A 27,986-nucleotide genomic window follows, 5' to 3' on the forward strand; every position below is an offset into this window, starting at 1 on the left:
CGATAACAATCACATTTTCACTGGACACAGCAACCGCATGAGCTTGTCGCCATGCGAGTGCTCGCCACCCTTCTCAAGCTCCTTCTCACGACGCTGTTCTGGTGGGGTGTACTGGCCATCGATTTGCCAACACAAGTCAGTGTACAAACCAGTCATCCGCTCGAAGAGATCCTCAAGGCGGCGCATATCGAGCTCTCGGAGCTGAAAGACGATGCTCTCGCTCAAGATGCGGCCAGATCCCTTATCGTCGATGCTCAGAAGGCACGTATTGCCATCGCTAAACACGCGATTGAGTCCGGAACACAGGCGGGATCGGCCTTGGTGAGTGCGAAGAAGCTGCAGGATGAGTTAATGGAACGAGTGCAGTCGCATCTTGTGGCTCAGCTTGACCAAAGGGAAAGGTTGGGAGAGATAGAGTGGAAGCTACATCGCGGATTCAAAGAAGGTGTGGTCGAGGCGAATGACGACTTCTTTACTGATCAACTTTTGCGGCCAGAGAAATACCTTCCGAGCGAGAAGAGGCTTCCTCAAGATGCAGACCTGATGGAAAGGCTAAGCTTCCTCTTGATTCGTATCAGAGCATTGCTTAAGGATATTGACCCGGTCGCGGCGTTCAGGAGATGGAAGATTCGGCGTCTCCTCAAGAAGCTCTCGACCACTCAGACAGGCATCCCAGCACTGCCGCCTTCAGTGGAGAGGCCTCCTGCATCCAATCCAGCTCCTTGGAACATGGCACAGTTGAGAGCGCGGTTGTCGTCCATCACGGCGCTCAGAAGCACACAATCGCAAACGGCGGCGGCTGAAGCCAGAGACGCATCTGCAGCAGACCTGATTGACAATGCACCGGCAATTCGCTCCGAAGTCGTTCTCAAAAAACCCCGATCCAAGGCAAAGTCGATATCCAGAAAGGATGCAAAGTACAAGCCTCTACCAGGAGGAGATGGAACCAAGGCGGATCGAAAGTGGATCAAGACCTACCGCAGAGTGGGTCCGGCCGCCCGACTGGAACGATGTGGCGATTCCCGCAGTGGCTTTTTAAGACTGTGGCTTCCAAGATCCCAGAGTCTCGTCTGTGCTACGGCTGCAGGGGCTAGTCCCGTGGCTCGGAGTTGGAGAAAATCTTGCCAATGACAGCGGCGTTTTGCATGTCGAGCTGCAGGAAATAATTTTTATATTTATTGAGCTGAAAATGAGAAAAGGGCAACAAATTAGTGCCGAAATCGGACAGAGAAGAAAGTACCACGGCACAGGATTGACAGTCCGACTCGGGAAAAGCTTGACATCTGAGGAATAAGAACTGGTACGAAAAAAGAAAATCAGAAAAATCGTTCTTCAGGGTCCTTTCGTTGGTGTTGAACAGGTCTGGCCGCGAAACGAATCATTAAAAACGCTTTTTTTAATTTGTGTTTAATTATTCTATTTTTGAAATTTTCTGATATTGGGCCATTTTCGGAAATGCGATGCAACTCGGCTGCAAGGCCGCTTCTGATCGCATTGAATCCATGGGATGCAGCGCTGCGTATGCTGGTGTGTCCGACTGTCGTACAATCTCGGTTTGCTCTTGCAGGTCAATGGGTCACAGTCGGAGGGACGATCGCGAGGTCTTAAAGCTCGGTGAAGGACAATGGAGACGAATTTAGCACCGCCGAGTGGCAGATCGTGCATGGTGCCGAACAACTGTACACTTACTGTAGAAGCCTCGTAGACGGGCAAGTATCCTTCTCGCATCGCATTGAAGTAACTCACTGCGTTGTCGCACGGGGACTGTGAGAGTGGAAGGTCACTGGATCGCCGGCAGCATGGAAAGGCCAGCCACGTGCAGATTGTGGTGAACACTGGCCGCTCTGGACCCTTTCTTCTCCTGACTGGTCTGCGCGATTGGTACAACCTACTGAGCTCCGCCCTCTATCTTGCTGATCCACCACCACGCTCCAACATCGTTCATCGAGATAGGATCTGTTCGACTTCACCATGCACAGGTATCAAGACAACACGGGCGGTCTCGCCGACTCAGAGAAGGAATGTCTGTCAGCCACGGCTTCAATGTCGAGTTACCCACCTTCGCCAAGCCATATCGAGCAGGAGCCCGCGTGGGCACGAATGTCCGGCGGTGGTAGGTCGACGATGCGTCAACGCGTATCTGACCTCTTCGGTTCGGGGAGCTCGCAAGGGTATACTCGCGCTTCTACCACGCCTTCCGACGAGTTTGGTGGCCACAACAACCCCCTGTACGCCTCGGCTGGTGGAAGCAGGTTCCAAGAGATGATGCGCGATCCGTCCCGCAAGAAACTCTTTAGGATCATTTGCCTGATACTCATCATCGGTGTTCCCTACGCTCTCTTTGCATCGACACCCTCGTCGGCGTCCACTTCGGCAGTAGCAGTCAAGTCTGTGGCTTCAGAGACAGGAGAATTGTCTCATCAGGATCGCCAGTGTCCTCGCATCCTTGAAGGCGGAGCCGATGCCGTCTTGTGTCATGTCCAGCTGGCGCAGCGCAAATTCGACGCAATGGTGTCCAGACAGTCTCAGACCTACGACCAGGCCGTCAAGCGCTATGTGCAGCAGTACAATCGACAGCCGCCTCCTGGCTTCGACGATTGGTTCAAATTCGCCAAGGACAACCACGCGGTCATCATCGACGATTACGGGCAGCTCGAAAAGGATCTCGAACCGTTGCGCAAGATCCCAGGCCACGTCTTGCGTCGTCGTATCGAAAACGCTCGCAAGACAAATATGTGGCTCCTCCACCAGTGGGACTTCCGCAATGGAAATGTCACTACTTCGGCGCCCAACGATTGGGAGAATGTGGGTGTCTTCCGAAGTATCATGTCGCCTTTCCTGCACAAGCTCCCCGACTTCACCGTGTTGCACAGCTGGGACGATGCGCATCGCGTGTGTGGACCAAAGCACGGTGTTGAAGATGTCAACGACACGAGCGTCGTTCAGATCGGTACAACTGGCCTTCCCGATACGCGAGAGTATCTCACACAAGGCTGCCCTCGCAACACCGAGACAACCTCGTCCGTGGCCAGCGATCGACCCTCTAACGATATCTGCTCTCACTCTTACGACTGGATCACCAAGCACGGTGTGTTCCACACCCACAACGGCTGCTTCAACTCTTCCGTGCCGGTCCTATCCTTGACAAAGGTTTCCAGCTTCCAAGACATCACCACTGCTTCGTGGTGTTACGGTGAAACCCAATATCGACTCTTTGGCCACAACAAGGACACCGTACCTTACTCGCAGAAGAAGACAAAGATCTACTGGCGAGGAAGCAGCACCGGCTCCAGACCCGAGGGAAAGTACGCCTATTTTGGTCACCGTCAGCGTCTCGTGATGGCTGCTCACCAGATGAAGACCAAAGCTGCCCAACTTGCTGCTCGAGTGAAGTCCTCCGACGCGCTCACCTTCACCGATGCTGACGAGCAACGCGTCGAGCTGACAAACATGCCCAAGACGTTCACAAAGACGCAGCTTACGGCTCTTTCCAAGCTCGGCAGCGACGTGATCGACATGAATTTTGTCGGTTTGCACGGCTGCGAGTCGGATCCCAAATTTTGCGAAGAGTGGAAGGCCAAGATCCCGCTCGCTGCGCACCAGCCTTCGTCCGAGGCGTTCCAGAACAAGTTCTTGATGGATCTCGATGGAAACTCCATGTCATGCCGATTCTACCGTCTACTGGACAGCAACAGTCTCGTGTTCAAGCAGACCATCTACGTCGAATGGCACGATGATCGTATCGTTCCCTGGCTGCACTACGTTCCCGTGTCGACGGGGATGGAGGAGCTGCCGATCTTGCTCGACTTTTTCGCAAATCATCCCAAGGGTCAAGAGCTGGGTGAGATGATCGCCAACGCATCGAGGGATTGGGCGGCATCGGCGCTCAGGAAGATCGACCTCTCGGTGTACACGTACCGCCAAATGCTCGAGTTGGCCAACATCATTGGTCACGATTGAAGTCGCAAAAGGGTTTTGAAAGTCACGTTGCTGTTTTTTCCTCTCGTTCCGTCACGTATAGTAGCTTCTGTACCTAGTCCTTCTTCACAATATCACGTATCGTTATGGAGATGCGCCCGGTAGGCTCTTGATCTGCTTTTCTGTTGAATCATTTTCATGGCAGCCTGATACGTGAAGTGAGAACACACGCGCTATACGAGCACCTGTCGATATCAAAACGGCTTACGACAAGCAGCGTCCAACTTTATCCCGCAAAGGAAATCAGACTATACCTTTAAGACCTCGGTGAAATTACGCTTTGCGAAGGAGCTGAGAGAACAGAGAAGATGCAAGTTACGAAATGACAGTGTATGTGTGAACAGTGAAAGATAGCCGGTCGTGATCGAGAGCGAACCATCAGGGAGCACACTTGTGCGGATTGAACTGTTGCAGTTCGAGAAGATCCGCTGATACATCGCCTGGCTTGGTGCCTTTCCGAAGATCGTCGGTGCTCAGGTTGAAGTAGTGGCCCATCGGAGATCGGGGCAATGGTGTTGCAATCGAAGAGGGTGTAGGTGATGATGTTGATGACGAGGAAACAGATGCGCTGTACGATGTGTTTTCCGCATCAAGATTGAGGTGGAGCGCATTTTGCCGGGTGTCTACCGGCGCGAACACCTGATCAGCTTTGGGTTCTTTAGGCAGATGTCTGTGATACAGCGTGCTGCAACCGAGGATGACAGCGCTACCAGCGACCACGAGCGCCACGTCCATGACGCTGTCGATCTTGCTCGACGCAGGAAACAGCATCTCGTTGAGTGCAAACGTCAAGACGATCGAGACGGCGGAAGTGAAGTCGTTGATGATAACACCTGCCTTCTTGAGCAGGATGGCGATCATCATACCGTTGAAGGACTGGCAGAAAACGACCCCCATCGGCCAAGGACTGGTGTGCAGATCGTGCAATACAGGGCCCAGGTGCGAGGCGTCGCGGAAAAACACGATGCATGCAGCTGGTAGGATGGAGAAGCACGAGAGCTGAACGTTGGAAGCCCAAAGATTGACGCTGCGATCGCGGAAGATAAACTCGAGGATGACGCCTGCTGTCGAACTCAGTGCTGCCGCTGCACAGAGGGCAAGCGATGCGGTCAAAGTCTTGCTTGAACCACCTGGTGCGAGACTTGCGCTCGATGAGGGCATCGTAGCTGTCTTAACAAGCATGACACCTACAAAGATGCCGAGAATGCAGAGCCACTGGACGGGCAGGATGCGCTTCTTGAGGACCGCCCAGCTGAGCGTCGCGCTCATCAGGATGCGCATCTGCCAGAGTGCTTGGAAGAAGGCGGGATCAAGTTCGGAGGCAGCGTACAGGTAAAGGTTGTTCTGGACCACATAGATGAGTGCTGGTACGATCAGCCTAAATCCTTGGATCTGAAAGACTTGAGAGCGTACCAGCTGCAGGAGTGTCTGGTGAAAAGCAATGTCGCGGTCGTCTCCACGCTCGAGCATCGATGCAGATGCCTCTTTGTTGGCGTTAACGAAGCCACCATCGTATGCTGTGTCTTGCACCTCAAAGTCCTCGGCCTGCAACCGAGTGTATCCGGTGGAACTGGTGTTACTAGCCTGCTTCGACGGATGCAGCTGATTCCTCTGTCGGTGAAGTGCGCGTGTGAGGAGGAGGAAGGAAGCCACAATCTTGATGCTTTCGCAGAGCAGCACCGTCAGTGACGGTGAATATGCTGCATGTTTTGAAGCTTGATGGAAGACGATGCCCGTACTCGACTTGAGGCCACTGATGCCTAGGATCAGCGGAGTGAGTGAGCCGAACATCACGAGCAGCCTGGTGGAGGTGGGCGCTGTAAGGACAGGATATAGAGACGAGGATCAGGCAGGAGGAAGTGGTGGTAAGCGAAGGTCAGAAAGATGATGTTGATGGGATTGACAGAGATAAGACGTCGCGGAAAGCACGCCAGCAAGCGAAGAAGCCGGCGGCAAGGTTTAGCTTGTCCCGAACATGCTCCAAAACTGGAAACAAGGGAGAAGACGGCATTTGTGGATCTTAGTTGTAGCTCGTACTGAAGAAGGACGGACTCGTTATTGAGATTCTCCGAACTGCGTCGTGGGATCGACGTCGTGCAGATGCTTCCCGAGCCACAAATCAGTGCAGTCGGACACACCGCAAGGAAGGCACGAATAGGAGACAAAGGTTCACGGGAAAATAGCGCCCGACTGTCTGCATGGCTGTGCCTTTCGAGACTGGTCAATGGAAAGCGGACCCGAACCTAGTCACGCTAGCAGCTGCATGTCTTGCGGAGCGCTTCGACCGGCACCCAGCACAATCGCGAATACAATGCACAGTATACGGAGAGGAGACAACGAGGAACCGGGACCAAGCGAAACTCCCGTGTCAGAGACAGTTCGAGAGCTGTATGAGACCTTTCCGCTTCGGATGTGAGAAACAACCAAAGACAGGACTAGCAGTCGTTTGCAGCGTACAACGGATATACAGTGTAATGGTCTATCATGTCTCGTGGCTTGGGAAGGCGACAACGCGGCAAGAAGGATTCGACAGCGGAAGCCAGAACCGGGCAGCGAGCCACTCGCAGGTGGAAAGATACAGAGCGGCGATCTGCAGGTACCTTGCAAAAAGGGTCATTTTATGCATGCGCTTCGGCCTTGACATAGTTGCCTCGGCCATTTTCGAATTGTCGATCAATTCGTCAACACCAAAGTAGGCTTCTGCGAAAGTGCCCTTCAGAGCACCGGATTGGACTGATTTTAATCAGTAGCGTTGTTCCCACGTGCGAGATCGCCATTTGTGGAGATTTTATGCGTGAATTCCGAAATTAGTAGGTTTTTTTTGTTTTTGTTTTTGTTTTTTGGAAGAAAGGGGGGGGGGAAGTCGACCGTACTGCTGTGTTACCTTTCTTGGTCTGGGCATTCATATTTCGGAAAGACGGGCACTTTCCATGCTCACTATCGAGATACAAAACACGAAGAGGATTGTTGTGATAATGAACGGAATAAAGTTACAATGTGGATATCCGCGACAGAGGACTCAGTAGACAGGGTTATAGAGCTCAGCAAACTCGATCAAGAGTCTGGCGTAGTAGAGCGAGACATCGATCGGGCGAAGAGTGGCCGCCGCCCATTCTCTGGACGCTGACGCAATCTTGCTAGCTGCCTTTTGTCCTTGGGGATGATGGATGAAGAAGTCGAGCAGCATGGGCAGCTCGTTGTTCTGGACGCGCAGATCCAAGGGCACGTAGTGGATCCAGGGTATCAAACGATCGTCGTGATATTCGGACCAAATGGTCTGCTTGAAGACGAGCGAGCTCGAGGCAAGCAGCTGGTAGAAGCGACACGACATGGACTGACCATCCAGATCGAGCGCAAACTTGTGCTTGTACGGCTCGTTGCGGTCTTCGTTGTCCGTGGTGACTTGGTTGGCCATGAGTGATGCCATTGTGGGTTCGTCTGCCAGCACAAACCTGTTCCAGGCCACGTTAAACGTTTCAGAGCCCAGTCGCTTGAGCGCACCCACCACCGAGCCATCCGTATAGTCGAAAAGTGGCAGTGTGTTTCCAGCGACGTGGACCGACTGACGCGATGGCGCGACGGTCCTGTTGGATGCGTAGATGTCGTCGAACGGGTCTGCTTCGACGCCTGTGGCCAATTTGCTGGCTGCTTCGCGAAGCTGCTTTACGTACCGCAGCATGCGATGTCGATGGCCACGCGCCCAGGTGGCTGAAGTCTGCGCTTCACCAGTCGTGGTACCTCGCCAATACAAGCTGTCGTCCTTGGCTTCCCACGGGATCTTGTCGACGTAACCTAGATACATCGGATGGCCATAGCAGACATTGGGCGCCAAGATGTCGGCAAAGTTGGACAGCTTGGATCTCGACAGCATCGGCACGAGCTTGTTGACCGGGTGAAAGTTGGCTGGAGCTTGCAAGAAGCCGTGCAGATCCCCCAACTCGTCGCGATCCTCCTGGCAATAGTCGATTGGTGGCTGCAGAGAGTCCCAGGATCTTTTTGGCGTCAAGTGATACGAAGGACACGCCTTGCCGAGCACCGAGGTGGGGTCTTTTCCCGAAACATCCAGGGAGTCAAAAGGCTGCGACGCTGGCTGTGCCGAGGGATGCGGTACTCTTGGCTCGGCATACCAGTTGAAAAGGACTGAGACATCTGGAACGATGCTTTGTACGGGCTTGAGCAGCTCGATAAGCGTTGACGCTGAGAGAGGGCCGGCATCTGGACCAAGCACGACGGCCTGCCCATCGACCACACTGACTTGGCCCAGTTCCCATCCGGGCAGCCGCAATTTCGCCTCGAGCATTCTGCGCTTGAGTTTGTCGCCGACCAAACCAGCTTGACGGAAAGCACCGAGATCGACCTCAATCTGGTCGTAGTCGTCGATGATGGTGGCGTTGTGTTGAATTGCAAGCTTCACCCACGCCTCGAAGCGGCGCGGAGGAGCACGCGCATACCGGCGCTTGTACGCCAGCACCGCCTGTTGAGGTGTGCGCGATTGTCGCGAGACGAGCTGCGAAGCAAGCTCGGCAGCATGTTCGACCTTGCATGCGATATGATGGGTGCCAGAGCGAGCGCATCTTGCCATTACCTCGTCCATCGACGTTGTTGCTGTCTTGTACGCCGAGGCCGACGTAGACAGGTAGGACGGCGATGACGTATAGTCGTAGCGGTTTGCGCCACTTGAAAGCAGCAAGAAGAGGCCCAACACCGCCAGACCTCCTACGACCGTCCATCCGACCTTGCTCATGCCAGATTCAGAACGAGTAGGCATGGTGTGAGCTGTTCTCCCCATCTCCTGAGCTCGAAACGATTCCGTCTGCTGCTTTCGATGAAGATGATCGGTATCCTGGAAGGAATCGTCCCCCTGCTTGATGCTGGGCGAGAAGGCATTAACCCTGAGCCGAGACGATGCAGTCAGCTGCTTTGCTTCGCGATTGGTCTTGACATCGTTGGATGTGGTGCCGGTTGCCATTGTGTCTGCGAAGGTGTTTGGTAAGAAGCAAGATCGAAGAGCAATGTCTCACCTCAAACAACGCTTTCACGGCAAAATCGTGCGGTGCAAAGCAAGTGGAGTTGATCCAATTTGTGAGATTGACCCTGCGCACAGCAGTTTCAATTCGTCTAGATTGGACAGTCTCCTGGTCAAGAGAACGTCAAGGTGTCGAGAACGAGCATGCGTGCCGCATCACGCGTGGTCTAGACGGTCCTTGAAGGCAATGGATGGTAGAGCGACACCCTGACAACGAGCCAGCGTGTCCAAATGCGATCCGAATTCGCAAATGACAGTACCGCGACGCAGTCGACAGCGAACACCGAGAACCCTTCCGACTGGGCCAATTTGTGGCGCTGTGCCTGGCCGGCAGCAGTGTCCGGATCAGAAAATGCAATTTAGATATAGGAAAAAGGACGAACTATTTATTTATTTTTCGCTTCGTTTCGTGTTTTTATAAAGTAATAAAATAATAATAATGTTATTATATATAATATATATATATAAAACACAACAACTACAACACTTATTCCGCCTCGAACTGGAAGTTGCACCGATGTTCGACAGAATCATTAGAGCATTTCTGTTCCCGTGCCACTCGGACAGTTGTCAGGCAATGCATTCTCTGACAATGATCTCCTTTGCATCTCCGAGCGACATGCTGGCTGTCTGTGCCTTCCTCACCTCGTTCTGATTGTCCTATCGAGCGCGTTTCGCAGCTTGGATGCCTGTGGCTTTCGATGCTATGCATGAACAATCGTGAGTTGCGTACCGAGCCAGGTCGATCCAGTGTGACGGTGTCTCGTCTCAGCTTCCCGTGCCGGGCGGGAGTAAAGACAGGAGCTTTTGTCTCTGAGCAGTCTCTTTCAAGTCCGGCTCGCCAACTGCTACCCTATCTGTCCTGTAGACTCGGGGAGCAGTAGCTTGCCATCGTCCAAATCAGCTCCCAGTTTCTACACCCTCGGCTCGATGTTTTGACCGCCGCTGTACCACGGTTCTTTGGAGGCTCGTGAGCTTTCAAAGTCAGCATTGGGCCGCTGCTGTCCGTGAATTATGGAGCACTCTTGAAAAGGAGCGTGCCAGCTCTCGCTTCTAGTGACGAAGGACGATAAGTGTTCACCGAAGCATGCCGTTCGTGCGTCGGACGTCTGTCGCCATGTACAGATGTGCACGCAATCCTCTGTCTGGTGAAAACAGCCGCCGGAACGAGCAGATTGGTGCCAATCAACACTCCCTTCCGTGCTCAAAACAGAACTCAATCCACTAAGATTCGGCTTCTTGGCACCTGATTTAATTTTAGACAGAAGGACCTTTCAGCGCTCTCGGTCTCCTTGTCGATTTGGCCATTGCTGCTGCTTGCTTCTCCTACCATACCTTGTCTGCCTTTGTCCCTCATCCGAGAAGCCCTACCGCCATACTTCCTCCACCCTTACCACCACCTCCTATCTCCTCACTTGCTCATCTTCTTCTAAAACATAGCCGTCTGGCCTTAGTGGCACCATCATTCTAAAGATGACAACCGGTAGCTCACAGCTTCGATCCGCGCGAAGTTCGGACGAGGAGGCCAGGAGGCCAAATCTGGCCTCGCCACCTTCATATCGATCCTCACGCGAACCTAGCCCCACGCTCGAGACCAAGTCTAGCTTCGAAACTTCGAGCATGCTGCCTCTCCCTGCATCCGAGCCTGCACAACGCCAAACAATCAAACCTCTCGGCAAAATCGGATTTGTTCCCGGCTGGGAGGGCTTGAGAGGCTTGGCGGTGGCTTTGGTGATGGTATCGCATGTGGTTGAAAAGAAGGAAATGCTCGGCACCCTGGGTGTTGGAGTGTTCTTCGTACTTTCGGGCTTCCTCATCACTGGAGTGCTCATGTCACAGATCGACAAGCAAGATCAAGTGCAGCAAGATTCGACTCCCACCGCATCGCACAAAGTATCATTCGAGCGCTTCTCGTTCCTGCCAAGGTTCTACATGGATCGATTCGTACGACTCACACCTGCCCTCGCTCTCATGGTCGGCATTGTGTACAAGATTGGCATCCATCGCGGTATTCCAGCAGCTGTCTTGAAACCCGACGCGTTGGCCGCCTTCTTCTACGCCCACAACATGTATCCCCTCAATACAGGTGACTCGCGTCTCATGTACCCCGGCATGTACCTCAACACTTGGTCGCTTGCGGTCGAAGAGCAGTTCTACATCTTCTGGTCGCTGCTCATTCCGTTTGTTGTGCCTCTCTCGCTCAAGAAGAGGGCTCTGGTTATGGGTACCTTGGTCTTTGTCGGCTTCTACGTTCGCTACTTTAGCGGGTACAACTTCCTCGGCGAGAGGATGTACGGCATCGACTACCGGTACGCGTACAGCGCCAACGCATGGAAGATGTTCATCGGATGCTCTGCCCGTCTGCTTCCCGTCCCCGAGATCTGCACAAGGAAGTGGATGGGCACCGTCAGCACACTCTGCTTCTTCTGCCTGGCTTACATGTGGGGTTATGGCTTGACTATGTTCGATTTCCGAACCGAGGGTGCCTGGCTCGAGCTGTTCACAGCTGTGGTTGTGTTGCTAATCGTCCTCGGCAGCATCAACGGCAACCCGATCCTCGAAAGCCAAGTGTTCCGCTTCCCAGGCAGAATCTCCTACTCGTGGTATCTGTGGCAGTTCCCGCTGCAGGCGCTTCACGGATGGCCCGTGGGCAACTGGGGTCCAACGGGGCTTGCATTCATGGTGTCCACCTTCACCACGTTCGTGATCGAAGAGCCCATCAGGAACAAGTATCACGCTTGGAAGAACAGCAAGGCCTCCACCAAAATCGTCGAGGAGAGACAGCAGCACACGCGCCGCGAAGACTGAGAAGTCCGGTATCGTCTTGTGCCTTTCTTAAAAGGCCACTTTGTTCCTTGCTCTCGCACACGCATATACACACGCACGCACATACACTCTCTGCAGCATTCTTTCCACGGTCATTTCCTCGTTTTTGTACAATGCTCTCGCACTTTCTCGTCCATGCGAGCTCATTCATCCATGTCATATGTACGGCTTTGCGTGTGAATGGCGGGGAATCAAGGTCGAAAATTGTGCAGAATGCGATCCGGATGTGAGTTTCACTATCACGCAGCACTGAGCACGCGCGATTTTGTCGGCACAGCGGTTCTCTGAAGCTGCAGATTGTATCGGTTGATTGAAGCGGCAGCGAGGTGGCCGCGCCGGCGAATAATCGGCGAGCGTGACACTGGTCTGGTAAAGTTGTCATGAGAGACGCAGATCAAGTCGACCGCTTGTCTGCAGCAAACAGCATAAATTGATCTGCAAGTCGCTCAGGGTCCGCTTCTTTGGACGTGTTCCTGCTTCTCTTCCATCTCGCCAAGCTTTTGAGCCCTCGCACGGAGATCGTAAGGCGGGCCCTCCATCATGCCGATCAACAGCTTCTAGCTTGTCACCAGCCCTCTCCTGTTCTGCTGGTGGCCAGATTCGGAACGCAACGAGCACGATTGAACGCATCGCCTTGTGACGTCAAAACCCAGTTGGGCCAGGAACACTTTGAGGCAGCGTTCGTTGAGCGGAGGCGTTTCCCATCTCGAGCTTCGACAGCATCTTCAGAATCGGTGGACTGGCGGAATCGAAATTCAAAAAAATTCACGGGAAAACTCAAACCCCAAAAAGAAGTTGCAAAATTCACGTCGTCCACAAGCTCGTAGGATCGCGGAATTTGTCGATCGTCGGATTTCGCATCAAAAATAAAATGGGATAAACACCGGTGCGGCTTTTGACAGCTCGCGTACGCCCTGCAGTGCTCGGATGCAGTTTGCTGCTGCTTTCCACTTTCATCACCGAGGGTTCACGCTGAGACACCGAAGGAGCGATCGCGTGGCGTCGGCCGCGGGACGGCTTCCGCACGCCTATCGTCGATCGCCAAGGAGAATTCAACCTCCGCTCCGCGCTGTGCCACACCTTTCGACGTACGCAGCTCCATTCTTGGCTCCGCGCTGATTCTTTCTTTGGTCTGAGATGGTCATGCAGCACACAATGGCGCAGCATCGAACGACAGCTCAACAGGTGTCGACATTGGCGGGGTCATTGTTGTGATCCTCGGCTATGGAGTGTACCAGTACGAATGGGTAAAAAGGATAAGCCGTCAGAGCTGGCGACGTGCATCTCTGCCTCATCTCCTCTTCCGTGTGTAACGTGCTCTTGTGAACCCGTGCCAAGCCTCGGAGGAGCAACTTCGTTGCCAAGCCCACCGAGGAATACAGCTCCGTATTCTCGCCTCCGACCACCTCTCCGACTTTTACAACGTGGCGCTCTTGTCTCACATTCCCTCCGACTTTCCTGCTACTGACTCCCCGCATCTGGTGTGCATCGCCAACTCGGAGCCTTCTTCCTCAGCATCTTCGAGGCACTTTCCTGCTCAGGCACGCACGACTGCGTCTGCGTTTGTGACAACTCTGCATCTTGTTGTTTCAGCAATGTCGAGGCGCCCGGCACGGGACCTGCTCGCCGGAACGGAACAGCAACCGTCACAATCGCTGCACCAAAGATTCCGCTTGTCTTCAAGGCCTTCTTCGCTTGGCTTGGTAGTTCTACCGCGTGGTCAGGGGTACGGATGTCAAGACAACAACAAATCCTCAACGACAGGTCGGCCTCGTCGGTTGCTGTCTAGACACCAACAGACAAAACCGTACCGACCTCATCGTGATCAGACAGCGACGTCAGTTCTCAAAGACACACTTGACACCACCTTTTCACGTCACAGTCGATCGAATTGCAACACACGTCACTCGAAGGCGCAAAGACGCACATCGCCCTCTATCAGCATGCCGATCATACCGACGGATCACGCGATTCGAAAATGGACGAGCTTGACAGTGCTCGTCTTGTTCACCACAGCCACCAGCATCGTCTCGCAGCGATCACGGAGCGTCGCCGCAGGGGAAAGGTATTCGATCGCCACCTCGGTCTTCCTATCGGAACTGTTCAAGCTCATCGTCGGCTTCGTGACGGCGGTCGTGTCGCACAAGGAGCATGTCAGCAGTCCCAGCAGAGACGGTGCTTCGCTGCCACTGTTTTCAGAAAAGTCGGACGAGCAAGACCACAGCGACACTGGCGATGATCAATCAGACTCGCCCTACCCGGCCTCACGATCGCAGGTATCAATGCCGATGATGAACAAGGTACGCCAAGCTTGGGACGACATCTTCTGCCCATCGGCATGGACGATGAGCGTACCTGCTCTCGTCTACGTGGCTCAGAACATGCTTCAGCTCGGCGCAAACTCGCATCTCAGCTCGGTGGCATACCAGGGCCTTTCGCAGCTCAAGCTGGTGACAGCGGCCATCATCAGCGTGTGCGTGTTTGGCAAAACGCTCTCGATTCGTCAGTGGATGTGCCTTCCTATTTTGCTGGGAGGCGTCGTCTTCTTGACCCAGAAGCCGATGACGATGCAAGATGTTGCCGAGGCAGCGGCGCTGCTGGGAAGCAGCGAGCCAGCTGCGGACTCGCCCTTCTCTCACCGTCATTCCGACGCACCGGCATCTTCGAGCTCGTGGCTGATGGCGGATGCCGTGATGCTTGCTGGCGAATACGCGGATGCCCAGCTTTTCATCGGAGCTCTACTGGTGGTGATGGCTTGTATCTGCGGTAGCTTCGCCGGTGTGTACATCGAGACGAAGCTGAAATCGAGCATGTCGGTGGCGCTCTCAGTACGCAACGCTCAGCTCGCCTCTTTTGCGCTGGTCACTTCTGGCCTGGCTGTGACGATGGAAGCCATCAAGAACGGCGAGTGGGCGCCATTGGATCACTTTTCGACGACAGCCTGGATGACTGTGCTGCTACGAGGCGCATCCGGCTACGTGGTGTCTGCAACCCTTCGATACGCAGACGCCATCGCAAAAGGATTCGCTACGAGTGTGGCCATCATCACCACCATCGCCGTCGAGAGCATGCTGACGTTGCACCCGCCATCGATGATGCAGGTCTTGGGCAGCTCTCTAGTGATTATCAGCACCTACACCTACGTTCGTCTGGGTGCGGCGAACAACCCGTAAATCTTGTCCGACGTGCCGCTCGTCTCGCACTGAAAGCGTCTCGGCGTTGAACCTCTTGCATAGAATCGTGTCCTGTCTATCATCCGCATACCGTTCCAATCTTCATTTTTGCATAGCTCTAAAGAATTTCTACACTTTCTGCCACCAGCCATGGACTGTATCGACCGTGACTGAGCGCGATGCAGTCATGAGACCGAGGATGAGTGAAGGCGTTGCTGTGCTGAACCGTGTTGCTGCACGTGAGAGAAGTGAGAGCAGACACGCTCAGCGTCGACTGGACGCGATAATTTTTATTCTCAATTTAATACTGTAAATATTATCATTATCTTTTCTTGTCTTTCCGCTCGAATCTCTGGATAGCCTCCACAAGGCACGATGCCTCGCCTTCTTGCCTGGAATCTTTTCCGCCTCGATGCCGGTCGGGCAAGCCACGCGGACTCTATTCCGGAGAGCACGGTGAAATTCTCAAATTTGCGGTAATGAATCGACCTCGACCATATGCAAGCTCGGTGTTTGGGCTCACTCGCCGCTCTGTGCCACCCGCGCCGGGTGCAACTCGCCAAGCAGGCTGGCACGGTATCGTACAGCAAGACCGGCCGGTGTGGCGGCTAACGATTCTTGGCATTTCCTCCTCGACTCACAACTTCCGCGGACCCGACTCTGGCATGCTTCCGAGTTTTTGCCGGACCCTAGGTCTCGGGAGCCAAGATGTGCAGCTGGGTCTCTCCTGATCGTGTTGGCGCAGTTCACCACCACATCCTCACGTCCCATTACGACCACCATCCTCTTGGCAGACCAGCAAAAGCCAGCATTGCGGATCGAGGTGGAGCCATGTCTTCTGCCAGCTCCCTCCCAGCCCCCTCTAGGGGCGCACGCATTCTCCGGACGAGATTGGTGCTGTTGGGCCTTCCTGGCTTCATCGCTCTGGTCTTGCTCACAAATGCATTCTACAGACGCGACGTCTCGTCGCAGCCCATCAATGACAGCGCGGCATTAGCGTCAGATGCGGCTCAGGAGGACCTACGTCGTGACGAGTGCTGGGCGCAGTGGTTCAGAGCAGGCACCATTTGCAAGCACCCGCCTCGAGCATGGTCACGGCAGGACAAGCTCGATCTGATATGGGTCTGGAGCAACTCCAGCTTGCGCCCGCACGGCGACGATGCATCATCGGACCTGCTCAGATATTCTTGGAGATCAGCTCAGCAGCACATGCAGTCTGGCTTTGGTACCGTCACACTGCTCACACCCGATGCTGACGTTGGCGCCGCAGCAGCAGCTGCTGCTGCCGAAAGTGGCGCATGCACCAACGCCTACCAAGACGATCGAAGAGCCATGTACTCTGGCCAACGTCCCTGCTGGCTTGCACCATCAGATCCAGTCTATCGACCTCCCTCACTACTTCATCACCGTCAAGTCGCATGCTCCGAGGGCAGCGATCTGTCCAGCGACGCTTGCTCGAGCGCCTCCATCGTCGGTGCATCGGCAGCGGCGTCCACCTCCATGCTGCTTGCTGCGCAGGCACCGCAGCTCTCCGACGTCCGCCTCGTCACAGCATCGCATCACATCTTTGCCGAGCCTGTCTCTTCTGCCGACTTTTGGAACCCTTTGTACGGTCTCACCTTTCGCATCAGCGCCGATGCGTCACAGGTAGGCGACATGGCGTCCGCTCCCGTCGCTGGGACCGACGACGTTCCAATCTTTCGTGCCAACACCCTTCTCGATCACAGATTCGGCGCACGCAGTCGTAGGAAGCTTGTCGATCTTCCTCTGTCCATTTCGAAGCCTGTGCTCTTGGAGCTTCAGCAAATCTGGCCCAAAGAGCTCAGCTCGATCCAGCCAACCGTCGATCTGGCCTCGTTGCACGCCCACTACACGATCGAAAGGTTCCGCGAGGCTCTCCTCTGGTCGTTCCTCGTGGCGAAACATGACATCGACGGCGATGGCGTCTACTCGGCTCAGGAAGCCTCGGCCTTGCTCCACGATCTAGGGCTCAAGGATCTCAGCAAACCCACTTTTCCACCCGTATACACCCCAGTGCGAACTACCAACGACGAATCGACCGTGGCCAAGAACTTGGAACGCGCCGGTCTCTACGTCCGTCGTTCGCACCAATCTATGCAGAGCTCCATGGACGGTAGCGCAATGTACAGACCCCGCGTATCAGACGAGGAACAGGGTTCAGCACTATGTCAGGTTCATTCGGATTGCGTTGCGCCGCTGCTTCAGTCGACTTCCAGCAAAGTCAGGCCGAGCGTATCGGAACTCTTCGGGCACATAGTCCAACAGAAAACGGCGTGTGGAGACTGCATGCTGCTGCATCTTGTAGGGCAGTCTGGGAAGCAAGGTCTATCCGCCTTCTTGCCACCACCGGATCTAGTCATGCCGTCTCTTACCACTTTGCCGCTGACGTCGACGTTCAAGGACTCTGACTTCTCCATCAAGCCTTTCTCGGCTGGGAAAGAAGCCAAGCGCCTGGACGTCGTGACGGCTCTGTTGGCTCGCTATGCACACTCGGTGATTTTGATAGAGCCTCACATCACGCCTACCATGGCGAATCGCTCAGCCACCGCACTCGACCTCACGTATCTGGAGTTATCCTCGTCATCCGCGGTCTCGTTCAAGCAGCACGGTCCGCCCTCGGACCCACACCATGACGAGGATCCCTGGATCTGGACGAGATACGTACGCGCTTGGCTTGGCACCAGGTTCCCCTTTGCTATGCGCTTCGAGTCACCCACTACCGAGCTATGATCTTCGCTCGCGGCAAATACAGCAACGATGTAATGGTTAACGTATCTAACTTTGGATGGTGCTGCCTGAAATGTGTGCTGGCCTCGTCCGTATAAGAGACGAAGTCGATCTTCTGCTTGGTAACCTGGAAATCGGTCCAGGGAAGTGATACGAATGGCTCAGATGTGGTTCCATCGTGAGGGTCGGGCAAGTTCGAGCATCCCTAGCCTTTCCAACGCAATCAGCTATGAGACATATGACACTGAGTCGGAGAAGTCGACTTGCTGTGCACTTATTGTTCGAGAAGATATGTCATGCGGACTTGATACCACGTGGCTTTGGAAGCGAGAGATTTCGCCGATGCATTTTCCGATAACTCCGATAGCTTCAGAGCGGCATCCCTCTCGGCTTGGTGGTGGCGGACGCTAACAGCGCGATCGTATAACAGTACGACGTCACAGCCAGCTTCAAATCCTTCTTTAGCATCGTCACCACCAGTTTCCTCGCAGGGCAGCCTGCGGATCGGAATCATGACAGGTGCGTATGTCTCGTTCCTCAGTACGGTGATGCATGATCCTTACAGCGAAAACCGATCGTGATTCGTTCTGCATTTGACTTGCAACAGTCGAGCCCCTCAGCTTCACCATCAGCACAGCACGCCCATCGGACGCCGCCGAGATCGCAGCGCTTGGCGGCAGCGTATTCTTTGAATCGTTCTCGCACTCCATGCCAGCCGAAGACATGCAAGACTACCTGAAGACATCCTACAGCACAGACCGCATCGAGAGCGAGATTACAGATACCCAGACCTTCCTTTTCTACACAGCGCGTGACAACCAGACCCATAAGCTGCTCGGATTCGTGCAGCTCAATCGAGCGTCGGAAGAACCATGTCTGCAGATCAAACCACCACACACGATCGAGCTGCAGCGTATATATACCGACTCGAAAGCGCACAGTCGCGGCGTTGGATCCAAACTCATGGCCAAAGCGCTTGAATACTCCATCGATCAAGGATACAAGGCAATATGGTTGGGTGTATGGGAGGAGAATCTCAAAGCTCAAAAGTTCTACCTGGAAAGGCATCATTTCGACAAGGTGGGAGAGCACGATTTCACCATAGGAAGCTGCGTTCAGACCGACTGGATCTTGGAGCGCCACCTATGATTGCTCAGAACACTACGGAAAGCAGCGGTGCTTGATGTACAGTATAGAGTGCTCCGACATAACACATCTGGAACAGCGACATGGCGTGCCCTTTCATTGCTTGTGATGAGACCCTCCAAGAGAAGACGAGGAGCTATCACGAAACCAAAGCTGAGCAGCAGGCATCCAATTTTGAGCCCAGCTTCCTTGCATCTGAGTTTTGAGATTTCCCCGATACGGAGGTAGTCGCCGCAAGGGTCCAACCTCTTGCCTTTCAAACATTCCACTTGGCTCGCACTCTTGACGCCATCGCTCTCTTTCACCATCAAACAGCTGCACTGTCGAGATGCTCGACCCTCGCGACAAAGATGGCGGCTCACACATCACCTGCCCATCCGGAGCGTGACTCTAACAACGATCGTTCGCCACAAATGCAGTCTTGGCAGCCCAACGACCTTGATTCTATTCACTCGGAAGCCCTCGAGCTTCTTGGGAAACGAAAGAGGCGTCAACGTCTGAGATATAGCTGCACAGAATGCCATCGTCGCAAGCACAAGTGCGATCGCGAGACTCCCTGCGGCAAATGTGTCGAGCGTGGCGTCGCTTCCTCCTGCGTTCCATTCGGCGAAAACGGTCCGGATGCACACGAGCGTACCAAACAGCTAGAGACCATTCTGTCTCGCCTTCTTCAGGCCAGCCGCCCAGCGATCGAGGATACCGCCTCTCGACCTAGTCAGTCCGAGTCGGGTCCATCCTCCTATCTCGTCAATGATCCGACCACTTTCACCAGCTTCGTATCCAGCACCAACTCAGCATTGTCATCCTATCCCACCTCCAATGCCAGACGCAGCAGATCCTCGACACCACGATGCAAGAGCAATCCTGCCGTCACCACGGCCGCTTCCCTCCCCTTCAGAGCTCAGATTGGATCCGAAGTGCTCGAATTCTCGTCCTCCGCTCAAAGCTATCCACCCTCTGCTCATTACCAAAGGCTCGTCCGCCAAGGCATCCTTCAGCAAGACGAGATTCACAACCTGGCTTCCGCGCTACCGTCGCAAGATGAGACGGCTGTGCTCCTTGGCGTCTTTTTCCGCGATATCAATCCCCTCATGTTCCCCTTTGACGAGATGTGGTTTCGCGAAGCATTCAACTCGGCCACCGATGTCATTTGGGGCGACCAGGAAACTGCATACGATCAGGATGCGCCAGATCATCTTTCCATCATTACGCTCCTCTTTGCCATTCTGGCTCTCACTTCACTGTCCCTGCCTCTTTCACTAGGAAGCGAAGCTCACGGCGCATCGCAGGCAGCCCTGTATAACTATCAGTGTCGCAAGTGCCATGTGCTCGCCGCCTCCATCCAAAGCCACGATCTTTTTATCGTCCTCTCCCACATCATCTCCGCTCGATTCCTCGTCCTTCAGCGCCAGGCCAAGGACAGCTGGCTTTCTTTGGGATCCGCCATTCGAGAAGCTCAGATCTTGGGCTTGCATCGTCTGGGCCCTACCCCTCAGCCCGATGTAGAAGAAAGCAGAATCGCGATCATGCGTCGCACTGTCTGGATGCATCTTGTCTTCGAGGATTGCTTCCTCAGCCTCATCGTAGGTCAAGCACCCTCAATTCACGACTCCTTCTGCGACACTGCACCTCCCGCACGCTTGCTCTCGAAACACGTCGAGCCTATGCGTTTCGACCTCTCGCTTATGTTGCACATCCGACATGACCTGTGTCGCATCGTCAGCAAGATGCTCGGTCTCTTCTTTTCCGACGAACGCGACATGACGTACGCTGCCGTCCTTGATCTTGATAGCGAGCTCCAGGCTTTCCAGCATTCCCTGCCCGTGCCTTATGGCATCAATGACGTTTTGAGACCGCGCTCAGCTGGTCACGATGATGGCTCGTTCCGCAACATCGCACTGCATCGCTTCCTGCTTCACATCAGTGTCAGTTATCTCCTCGTTTCGCTGCATCTGCCCTATCTGCGTCGAGGCAGGGCTGTTTCGGGGTTCGAGAGGTCACGTCAAGCCGCTATGCAAGCCGCGATCAGCGACCATCGCGCACGAGCAGAACTGCGCGAGAATTTGCAATGGCCCGACCACCTCGCCAGGGACAGCTTTGTCGGCGGACGCTTCTTCTACTTTCATGCCACTTCGGCGCTTGGCATATGCCTCCTCTCTGAACCGGATCCAGCCACAGTGCAGAGCCTTTCGCCTATGCTCGATGAATTCCTCGAGTACGCAAAAGACCATCAGCGCCAGCAAGGTGTAGATCCGAATCGCTGCATCAGACAGGAGATCGGGATCGTCAATCTCATTCGAGGCCGTGTCAAGCTCAGACTCGGCTGTCACGATTCAACGGCAGCGGGGCAAAGCACGATCTCGAGTACGCTCAGCACCTCGTCCGGCAGCGTTATCGACAACCTTAGGAAAGGTGCGTTGCTGCATGAATCAGCACGCGCCGCTGCCGAAACAGCGTCACCTGCGGCAACGTCGAATCCCATCCATCAGCCTGCGCTCGATCTTGCCCCGCAGGCGGGACACACACGCCACCCAGAGGTAGGAGAGGACATGTACGATTGGTGGTCGTGGCTTGTATCCAGTCTCACTCCCTCGGATCTGACCCTTGATGCAACCTTGGCGCCGAACACAGATCCAACAGAATGATACCGGAAGGCATTACATTCGCAACGATGCTGTAAATGATCCATTTGCATTTAGGGGTCGCGCAGCAACCAATCCTCTAGACTGAATCTAGGCTGAACCTAGGATCCGACGTGGCTCCGAACTTTGACATGCACGGGGAGCTTGTAGTTGCGCTTAGTCACGAATGCATCCACCAGTCCATCCTGGAACTTTTTAGCGTCGTAGTGGTCTGCCGGCTCAAAGTCGAAACGACGAACGAGATTGGCAATCACGAGACGCACCTCCATGTAGGCCAAAACCTTTCCGATACACGAGGTCTTTCCAAAAGAGAAGGGCGTAAAAGCCGCCTTGTTGAATCGTTCCTCCTTTTCTGGCTCCAACCAGCGTCCAGGCCGGAATCGCAGCGGCTCAGGAGAAAAGTTGCGAGGGTCTCGATGAAGTGACCAGATCGGGAGCGTCACGATTGTGTTGGCCGGAATCACGACTTTGCGGCCATTCACGTCGACGATGGCGTCCGATGGGCTCTCGCGTTGCAAGCCGGTCGGCACAGGCGGAATGATTCGGAGGGACTCGTTGATGATGGCGTTGAGGAGCGGGCAGGTCCGCTCGTCCAGTTGTGCGAAATCCGTCAACAGCGCAGGATCATCTCCAAACACTTCGAGGAGTTCCTGTCGGAGGTCCCTCAGAATCATGGGGTTCTCCATCAGGAAGAACAAGGCAACACCCATAGTGGTGGAGGATGTATCGCTGCCGGCTACGATCATCAAGCGCGCATCTGCAGTTGCTTCTGCGTCCTGACGCTTGCCACTGCTGCCCTTGTCCGTCTCGATTCCGTGAAGCAGATGCTCCATGATGTCCGGCACCGCCTCTTTGCGAGCCTTGCGCTCCATGACGATCTTGTTCATGTACTTATCGAATTCGGCAATCGGGTTCGGAAGGAGGCCCAAGATCTCGACGAGGTAGGGCAGGTTGCCAGCCAGCTGCACGAATGACATGAAATCTTCCAAAGCTTGGATCATTGGTGTCAGCTGACCTTGCTTGAGCAGGCCAAAGTCACCGGCAAATCCTGCCTGAGACATGACGTCGAACGAGTAGAACGAACAGTAGTCGTCGATGTTGACTGTTTCCTTCCGCTGGGAGCGCTTCTCGAGCTGGTCGACCATGTTCTGCATGTTGTCGATCAGGATGGTCTCGTAGCCTTTGAGCGCTTTGGCTGAGAAAGCAGCATCCCAGACCTTGCGACGTGCAAAGTGATCCGCTTCGATGATGGTTGAGTGCAGATTGCGAGGAATGTGTGGACTGCGAGCGCCAGCGGTTGCAGCGTACCAAGGGCCCCGCCAGAAGGAACTTCTGGAGCCCATGACAGGGACAATGGCAGATGGCGCGTTGATCGATATCTCACGAGGACCCGTCCTGACGATGTCGCCGTACCTCTTGTGGGCCTCTTCGAGGGCTCTTGGACGAAGACCTTTGGCGTCGGTGGACATGAGTGCAAACTTGGACAAAGCCCACGACTTCGGCCCAGGAAAGTGACGAAGTCGATGAAGGAAGAGACGGTAGATTCCGATACTGACCAGGACGCCAGACGTCCATACTGTCAGATCAGCGCAAGCGAGCTTTACAGCTTGCGGAAAGATGGACGTGTCATTGAGCGAGTGCCGAAGAGAGACATCGAGACTGAAGAGGACCAATGCCAGGGCGAGAAGCTGCAAGGGCCAAAGCTCGACCTGTCGGAAAATCAGGTGGTGAGATATGACAGAGAGAATGCCGAGGCATAGCACTCGGTGCTGTTCGAACGAATGGACAGCAATTTGTGATGCAGGATGGGATGATACGGATGGCATGTCGAGTCGCGAGTTTCCGATGATGATCGGACAAGGGACGACGTTCTGTGGTCCGAAGCTGCTGCTCAAGCTGCGCGGTGCGGGAACGTTCAGCCCGGGTCACGACAAAGCTGACATTTGAAAGGCCTTTTATACCTGATTGCCGATGGTCAGCTCGAGGGTGTGCCTCTGGATGCATTTACACGTTTCCCACGGCCCCACAGCGCACTGACGCGATGAAGTCCATCTGTTGTATGGCTCGTGTTCCCGTGGGATGTTGCCAGGGAAGCGAACACGAAGACCTCTGAAGAAGGTCGCACCCCACCACGATCGCCCCATGTGCGCAGCGCTCGGACCAAGCTCGTAGCAGAGATGAAAGAGGCAGTCGCAAGAATCACATGACGCAGCTCGTTTCCCCGTGGGGAAGACTTTCTGAAAGAACAGCCTAAACCTGTTGTTCAGAGGAACACATGCATACGTCGGCTTGCCGAGCCGAGCCGACGTTTAGACTTCGAGCACAAAGGCGTTCCCGTGCAATCTGTTCGGGATAGTCAGGCGAGGAACCCAAGAAGACAGCCGAGCCTTCGGACCGCGGATCAAGTCCGCTCTGTCATGTCGATTTTCCTACCAAGAGCGAGCGTGCATGAGAGATAACACTCTCCTAGCGAGGTGTCCAAGGCCCGTTCGAAATTCCACAAAGGTCTCGGCTCCGCTGGTCTTCACAGTTTGATTGCTTCTCATACCCAGCCGATGTTTAAAGTCAAAGAGACTCAGACCCAAAAGCTTGGCACGTCCTTCACCTCATCGCAGAAGAAATGCTTTGACGGTACACCACGATCATTCTGTGCTGGCTTACGGCATTCGAAATCGTAGCACTTCATCAGCCAAAGTTCGTTTCATCGTCTAAGAGAAGTGCGATCACATGGCAGCGATCAGGGATGGGGGAAGGAAGACGATCGCTAGGCAAAAGCAAGCGCAGCGCCCATCAGAGTGCCGCCTGCTGCGAGCACGACAGGCAGAATGGCGGCTGGCGAGATCGACGATGCGCCACTGGACTGGTGGCTTTGCTGCGGACTAGAACCTGTCGGGGAGCTACCACCGCTGGAACGTATAGCACTGCCGGTGGGCTGGGCAGTCTGCGCCAAAGTGGATTTGCTGTTGCCAGAGCCGTCGCTTGCCGTAGGGAAAGTGCTACCCATCCCGCTGAGAGTACCCTGAGCAGTGACCTCGGCAGTCGAACTGATGCCCAAAGATCCGCTAGGTAGACCGGAGGCTTCGACATTGCCGTTGACGTATTCAGCAAAGTCAGGATAGACGATATCTTCCGGGTACGGTTGGGTGATGTTGAGACAGGCAGTCAGAGGCACAACGTGCTTCCAAGCGGCCTTGACCGCAGGGTATTGCTCGACGCTCATGTTCATCGCAGACTGCTCCAACTCGTGCTCCAAAACGATGATCCCACCCGTGGCTGCTGCTGGCGCCGTAGCCATCGAGATGATGCTCGAGTATGTCTGACGCATCGAGGCGGTGGGAATGGTTCCGTATGGAGCAATGTTCCAGTCGTTGGTGTCTGTATCCCACATCATGGTTCGAAGGCCAAGACCCTGAGCGATTGCGCGAATGCGGTCGTCGACATCGCCGTAAGGAGGACGCCAGCAAGTGACTGTGACACCCATGACGTATTTGATGATCTTGATCGTATACCACAGCTCTGCGAAAGCCTGGCTGGTAGTGAGAGCTGTCATGTAGCGGTGGGACCACGTGTGCGCACATATGTGGTGACCGTCCACGATGCCCCGTTGTGCCTCCAAGGGCCAATCCATCACATTGGAACCGATGTACATGAGTGATGCTTTCTGATGGTTTGCAGCCCACATGTCGTACAGGGCGTTGTGCGTGCAGTTGGGGCCGTCATCGAAGGTATATCCGTACGTGTAGGGCTCGTTGCACGTGGTGATGTCGGGCAAGAGGCCTGGATGCTTAGGGGAGGTGCAGCCAGCGTCTGTCCACCAACAATCCGGGTCTTGGGCCAAGTTATAGTTGCCATCCAGATTGGCACCGCTCAAGGAGCCTGGCTGGGTGCCGCGAACGCCAATGCCAGAGGGGATGAGGTTGGACGCATTGATGGTCTGCAGCAATTGCATCGCCTCTGTGTCGCCCGGGAGAATGTCGGCCAGTTGCCACACTGGAGGAAACTGGCTCGCAATTTCACTGATAACGGGCAAACCGTAAGGCGTGCACTCTGCAGCTGGATCGTTGAGCTGTGCCCCCGACTGTTCGGTGGTACCGTGCGAAGTGGCTTGACGCTTGACGAACGCAGGCAGCACAACACCGTCTTTGGCGGCTGCTCTTCTGACGTTGTTGTGGATCGACTCGTGCAGGTAATCATCTCGTTCTGCATTGTCGCGGTGAAGAGAGCGGCGAAGAACGTTGAGAGGACGGGTCTGGTCCGTCGTTGTGCCGATTCGCGCCTTGTGATTGTGATGGACTGGCGTTCCGCGCCCGACATGGGCGCTGACCTCTTCTTGGCCTATGAAAGCAAAGAGTACGGTGAGTAGGACGGTGACAATCTTCATTGTGTCTGTATGACGCAGGTGTACGAGCATAATGACGAGCGAGGATCGCAGAAAGGTGGTCAAGGTGTCTCAACTTATAAGGATGTTGCGCATCTGTATCCACATTGGCTCCGCTGGCCAAACAAGGTATCGATGTGGAATTTGACCCGAAAGAACGGTCCGACCACTTCACTCAAACTCAGGGACGAGCAAACGGCAGCGAAAGAGCTGTCTCGGGTGGACTTGTGCGAATGCGTTGCTTCTTGGTCTGACTTACCTTGATAGGCTCGTCATCTCTGGCTTTGTTCCGGCAAGCAGTGGGATCCCGACGATGGCATGGAACAATGAGCTCGCTTCTGCGAGCCGGCGGCAAGTCTGTTTGTGAAATCGCCGGCATCATTATTCCTGCACAGCTTGCTGCGCGAAGCGAGCACCTTCTGCCGTACACCGGCACGAGCAGCATCGCACAAAAAGCTGCACGTGTGACCTGTTGGCTGTCCAGACGCCCAAGATTGGAAAAAGAAAACAAGCAGCGGGAAACGTGCCGAACAGGAAATTCGACGCAGCTGTCCTTTTGCGCAGGCTCGGCCGCTTCTGTCGCAGAGCTTTCTCTGCATCCAAACCCCGGATTTGCGGGATCGACTAGACTGTGCTCGTACACCTCGCATGCAAGAGTCGGCAAGGGTCTGAGCATCAACAGACAGATGGCAAGCTCCGGCGAAAAGAGCGATCTGGCATCTTGCTTGAGTAGTCGAGGGCTGTGTTTTCCTGACAGATCAGTGTAAGTGGCGCCAAGAGGCGCAATGCAAAAGACCAGATCTCTTCCACAACGTATTGGCTGTCACATTGAAGAAGCTGCTGTTCCAACATCGTTGGGTCTCTACAGGGTCCATTCCCTGCTTGCAGGTCAAATCGAAGCGGAACTTTGAAGACTTCTGACAACATTCTCTTCTTTCACTGCTTCCGGTCTGAAGCGCCGGAATGTAAACTTTGACATAGGCTTCAATCGACACGAGAGCATCGACGAACGAAGTACATTTAATCAGGCCATGAAGACGAAAGAGACGGTCGACTTACTGGCACAGCATCGCGCGTTATTGGAGTGGCACTTGCGTTGGAGCCCTAACCAACCTGACCGTGAACAAGTATCGACTGCCTGCCTGATACGCGTTGTGTGGCTGCTGCGGTCAGTTCTGAGCACCGAGCTCGTCGTGAGAACGCAATGTGCAGCCCGGACAGTTCCAGTGACTCGGTTTTCCACCCTTTCGATAGGCTGAAAATTCGAGGCCCGTGGCCAAATTGTGTCTGCCTGTCTCGGTATAGATGCAGTCACAGATGTTTGATACATGATCGTGAACTCCAGTGGTGTAGTAGTTTCCGATATCGGTAGCCAGGGCAAATTCCATGGCGTTGTCGAACCATGGAGCTGTGGCTTGCCCTCCCTCGACGTCGTTGCGCCAGACGTTGAGCCAAACTGAGTCACCTTCTTCGCTCCTCCGCTGCATGCCACCACGATTGTGTTTCTGCTTGGCCGTGACCACAACTGCATTGCCATGGTAGATCTGGACAGTCGTCTGCTCCGAAGTTGTTATGGTTGGTTGTCCAAGTAATCCCATCTGAGCTAAGACCCACATGTTCGCACCGCTCGTGTAGGTTAAATTGCCAGCAAGGTACTGGGCGAAGAGGTCGTCGTTGACGCCCCCAAGACGCAGAAATTCCTTCAAGTCCAAGTCGTGAATGGAGCGCTTGTATCGATTGTGCTGCCATCCTCCTTCGACACCTGCGGCGTCCTGCACTAGCGCCCTGATAGCAGCTTCAATCAATGAAGCAAGAGTGTGAACCAACGTGGCGGTGGCCGCACAAGTAGCCGTGACCGACTGAAATTGCTTCCAGAGAGTTTCACAGGTGATCGAGCAATCGCCGTTGCCGTGATAGGTGCGGGTCACTGCTAGCTCGCCAGAGGGACACTTTGCACAGCCGCTTTGCCGACGCACAATGGCCGACGAGGAGACATCGCAAAAGATGAAAGATGCCAGCACAGCAGCCAGAGGTAAAAATCGCCAGAAGAACATGGAGGGAGAATGTTT

General features: G+C 54.6%; 14 protein-coding genes across 14 annotated transcripts; 7 read left to right on the top strand and 7 right to left on the bottom strand.

Moving 5' to 3' along the window:
• Window positions 1-51: 51 nt before the first annotated feature.
• PHSY_002320 (myosin heavy chain) lies at window positions 52-1,131 on the top strand (the record flags this gene model as incomplete). The annotated part of the gene is made up of 1 exon (XM_012332944.1): window positions 52-1,131. One exon carries the CDS (start codon window positions 52-54, stop codon window positions 1,129-1,131), a length of 1,080 nt encoding a protein of 359 aa, XP_012188334.1.
• Window positions 1,132-2,124: 993 nt separating this feature from the next.
• Window positions 2,125-3,960, top strand: PHSY_002321 (capsular associated protein; the record flags this gene model as incomplete). Its single annotated transcript, XM_012332945.1, has 1 exon — window positions 2,125-3,960. One exon carries the CDS (start codon window positions 2,125-2,127, stop codon window positions 3,958-3,960), a length of 1,836 nt encoding a protein of 611 aa, XP_012188335.1.
• Window positions 3,961-4,356: 396 nt separating this feature from the next.
• PHSY_002322 (UDP-galactose transporter) lies at window positions 4,357-5,769 on the bottom strand (the record flags this gene model as incomplete). The annotated part of the gene is made up of 1 exon (XM_012332946.1): window positions 4,357-5,769. The coding sequence occupies one exon, from the start codon at window positions 5,767-5,769 to the stop codon at window positions 4,357-4,359; it is 1,413 nt and encodes a 470-aa protein (XP_012188336.1).
• Window positions 5,770-6,997: 1,228 nt separating this feature from the next.
• On the bottom strand, window positions 6,998-8,947 carry PHSY_002323 (hypothetical protein; the record flags this gene model as incomplete). The annotated part of the gene is made up of 1 exon (XM_012332947.1): window positions 6,998-8,947. The coding sequence occupies one exon, from the start codon at window positions 8,945-8,947 to the stop codon at window positions 6,998-7,000; it is 1,950 nt and encodes a 649-aa protein (XP_012188337.1).
• A 1,821-nt stretch (window positions 8,948-10,768) lies between these two features.
• On the top strand, window positions 10,769-11,812 carry PHSY_002324 (hypothetical protein; the record flags this gene model as incomplete). The annotated part of the gene is made up of 1 exon (XM_012332948.1): window positions 10,769-11,812. The coding sequence occupies one exon, from the start codon at window positions 10,769-10,771 to the stop codon at window positions 11,810-11,812; it is 1,044 nt and encodes a 347-aa protein (XP_012188338.1).
• Window positions 11,813-12,208: 396 nt separating this feature from the next.
• Window positions 12,209-12,460, bottom strand: PHSY_002325 (hypothetical protein; the record flags this gene model as incomplete). Its single annotated transcript, XM_012332949.1, has 1 exon — window positions 12,209-12,460. One exon carries the CDS (start codon window positions 12,458-12,460, stop codon window positions 12,209-12,211), a length of 252 nt encoding a protein of 83 aa, XP_012188339.1.
• A 1,313-nt stretch (window positions 12,461-13,773) lies between these two features.
• PHSY_002326 (UDP-galactose transporter) lies at window positions 13,774-15,003 on the top strand (the record flags this gene model as incomplete). The annotated part of the gene is made up of 1 exon (XM_012332950.1): window positions 13,774-15,003. The coding sequence occupies one exon, from the start codon at window positions 13,774-13,776 to the stop codon at window positions 15,001-15,003; it is 1,230 nt and encodes a 409-aa protein (XP_012188340.1).
• An 831-nt stretch (window positions 15,004-15,834) lies between these two features.
• Window positions 15,835-17,754, top strand: PHSY_002327 (hypothetical protein; the record flags this gene model as incomplete). Its single annotated transcript, XM_012332951.1, has 1 exon — window positions 15,835-17,754. One exon carries the CDS (start codon window positions 15,835-15,837, stop codon window positions 17,752-17,754), a length of 1,920 nt encoding a protein of 639 aa, XP_012188341.1.
• Window positions 17,755-18,459: 705 nt separating this feature from the next.
• On the top strand, window positions 18,460-18,900 carry PHSY_002328 (hypothetical protein; the record flags this gene model as incomplete). Its single annotated transcript, XM_012332952.1, has 1 exon — window positions 18,460-18,900. The coding sequence occupies one exon, from the start codon at window positions 18,460-18,462 to the stop codon at window positions 18,898-18,900; it is 441 nt and encodes a 146-aa protein (XP_012188342.1).
• Window positions 18,901-19,310: 410 nt separating this feature from the next.
• PHSY_002329 (C6 transcription factor) lies at window positions 19,311-21,542 on the top strand (the record flags this gene model as incomplete). Its single annotated transcript, XM_012332953.1, has 1 exon — window positions 19,311-21,542. One exon carries the CDS (start codon window positions 19,311-19,313, stop codon window positions 21,540-21,542), a length of 2,232 nt encoding a protein of 743 aa, XP_012188343.1.
• A 98-nt stretch (window positions 21,543-21,640) lies between these two features.
• PHSY_002330 (cytochrome P450 monooxygenase) lies at window positions 21,641-23,683 on the bottom strand (the record flags this gene model as incomplete). Its single annotated transcript, XM_012332954.1, has 2 exons — window positions 21,641-23,248; window positions 23,501-23,683. 2 exons carry the CDS (start codon window positions 23,681-23,683, stop codon window positions 21,641-21,643), a joined length of 1,791 nt encoding a protein of 596 aa, XP_012188344.1.
• Window positions 23,684-24,303: 620 nt separating this feature from the next.
• On the bottom strand, window positions 24,304-25,950 carry PHSY_002331 (chitin deacetylase; the record flags this gene model as incomplete). Its single annotated transcript, XM_012332955.1, has 1 exon — window positions 24,304-25,950. One exon carries the CDS (start codon window positions 25,948-25,950, stop codon window positions 24,304-24,306), a length of 1,647 nt encoding a protein of 548 aa, XP_012188345.1.
• Window positions 25,951-26,098: 148 nt separating this feature from the next.
• On the bottom strand, window positions 26,099-26,362 carry PHSY_002332 (hypothetical protein; the record flags this gene model as incomplete). Its single annotated transcript, XM_012332956.1, has 1 exon — window positions 26,099-26,362. One exon carries the CDS (start codon window positions 26,360-26,362, stop codon window positions 26,099-26,101), a length of 264 nt encoding a protein of 87 aa, XP_012188346.1.
• A 724-nt stretch (window positions 26,363-27,086) lies between these two features.
• PHSY_002333 (hypothetical protein) lies at window positions 27,087-27,971 on the bottom strand (the record flags this gene model as incomplete). The annotated part of the gene is made up of 1 exon (XM_012332957.1): window positions 27,087-27,971. The coding sequence occupies one exon, from the start codon at window positions 27,969-27,971 to the stop codon at window positions 27,087-27,089; it is 885 nt and encodes a 294-aa protein (XP_012188347.1).
• Window positions 27,972-27,986: the final 15 nt, after the last annotated feature.

This window comes from Pseudozyma hubeiensis, assembly GCF_000403515.1.
Source record: "Pseudozyma hubeiensis SY62 DNA, scaffold: PHS22, whole genome shotgun sequence".
NCBI lineage: Eukaryota > Fungi > Basidiomycota > Ustilaginomycetes > Ustilaginales > Ustilaginaceae > Pseudozyma > Pseudozyma hubeiensis.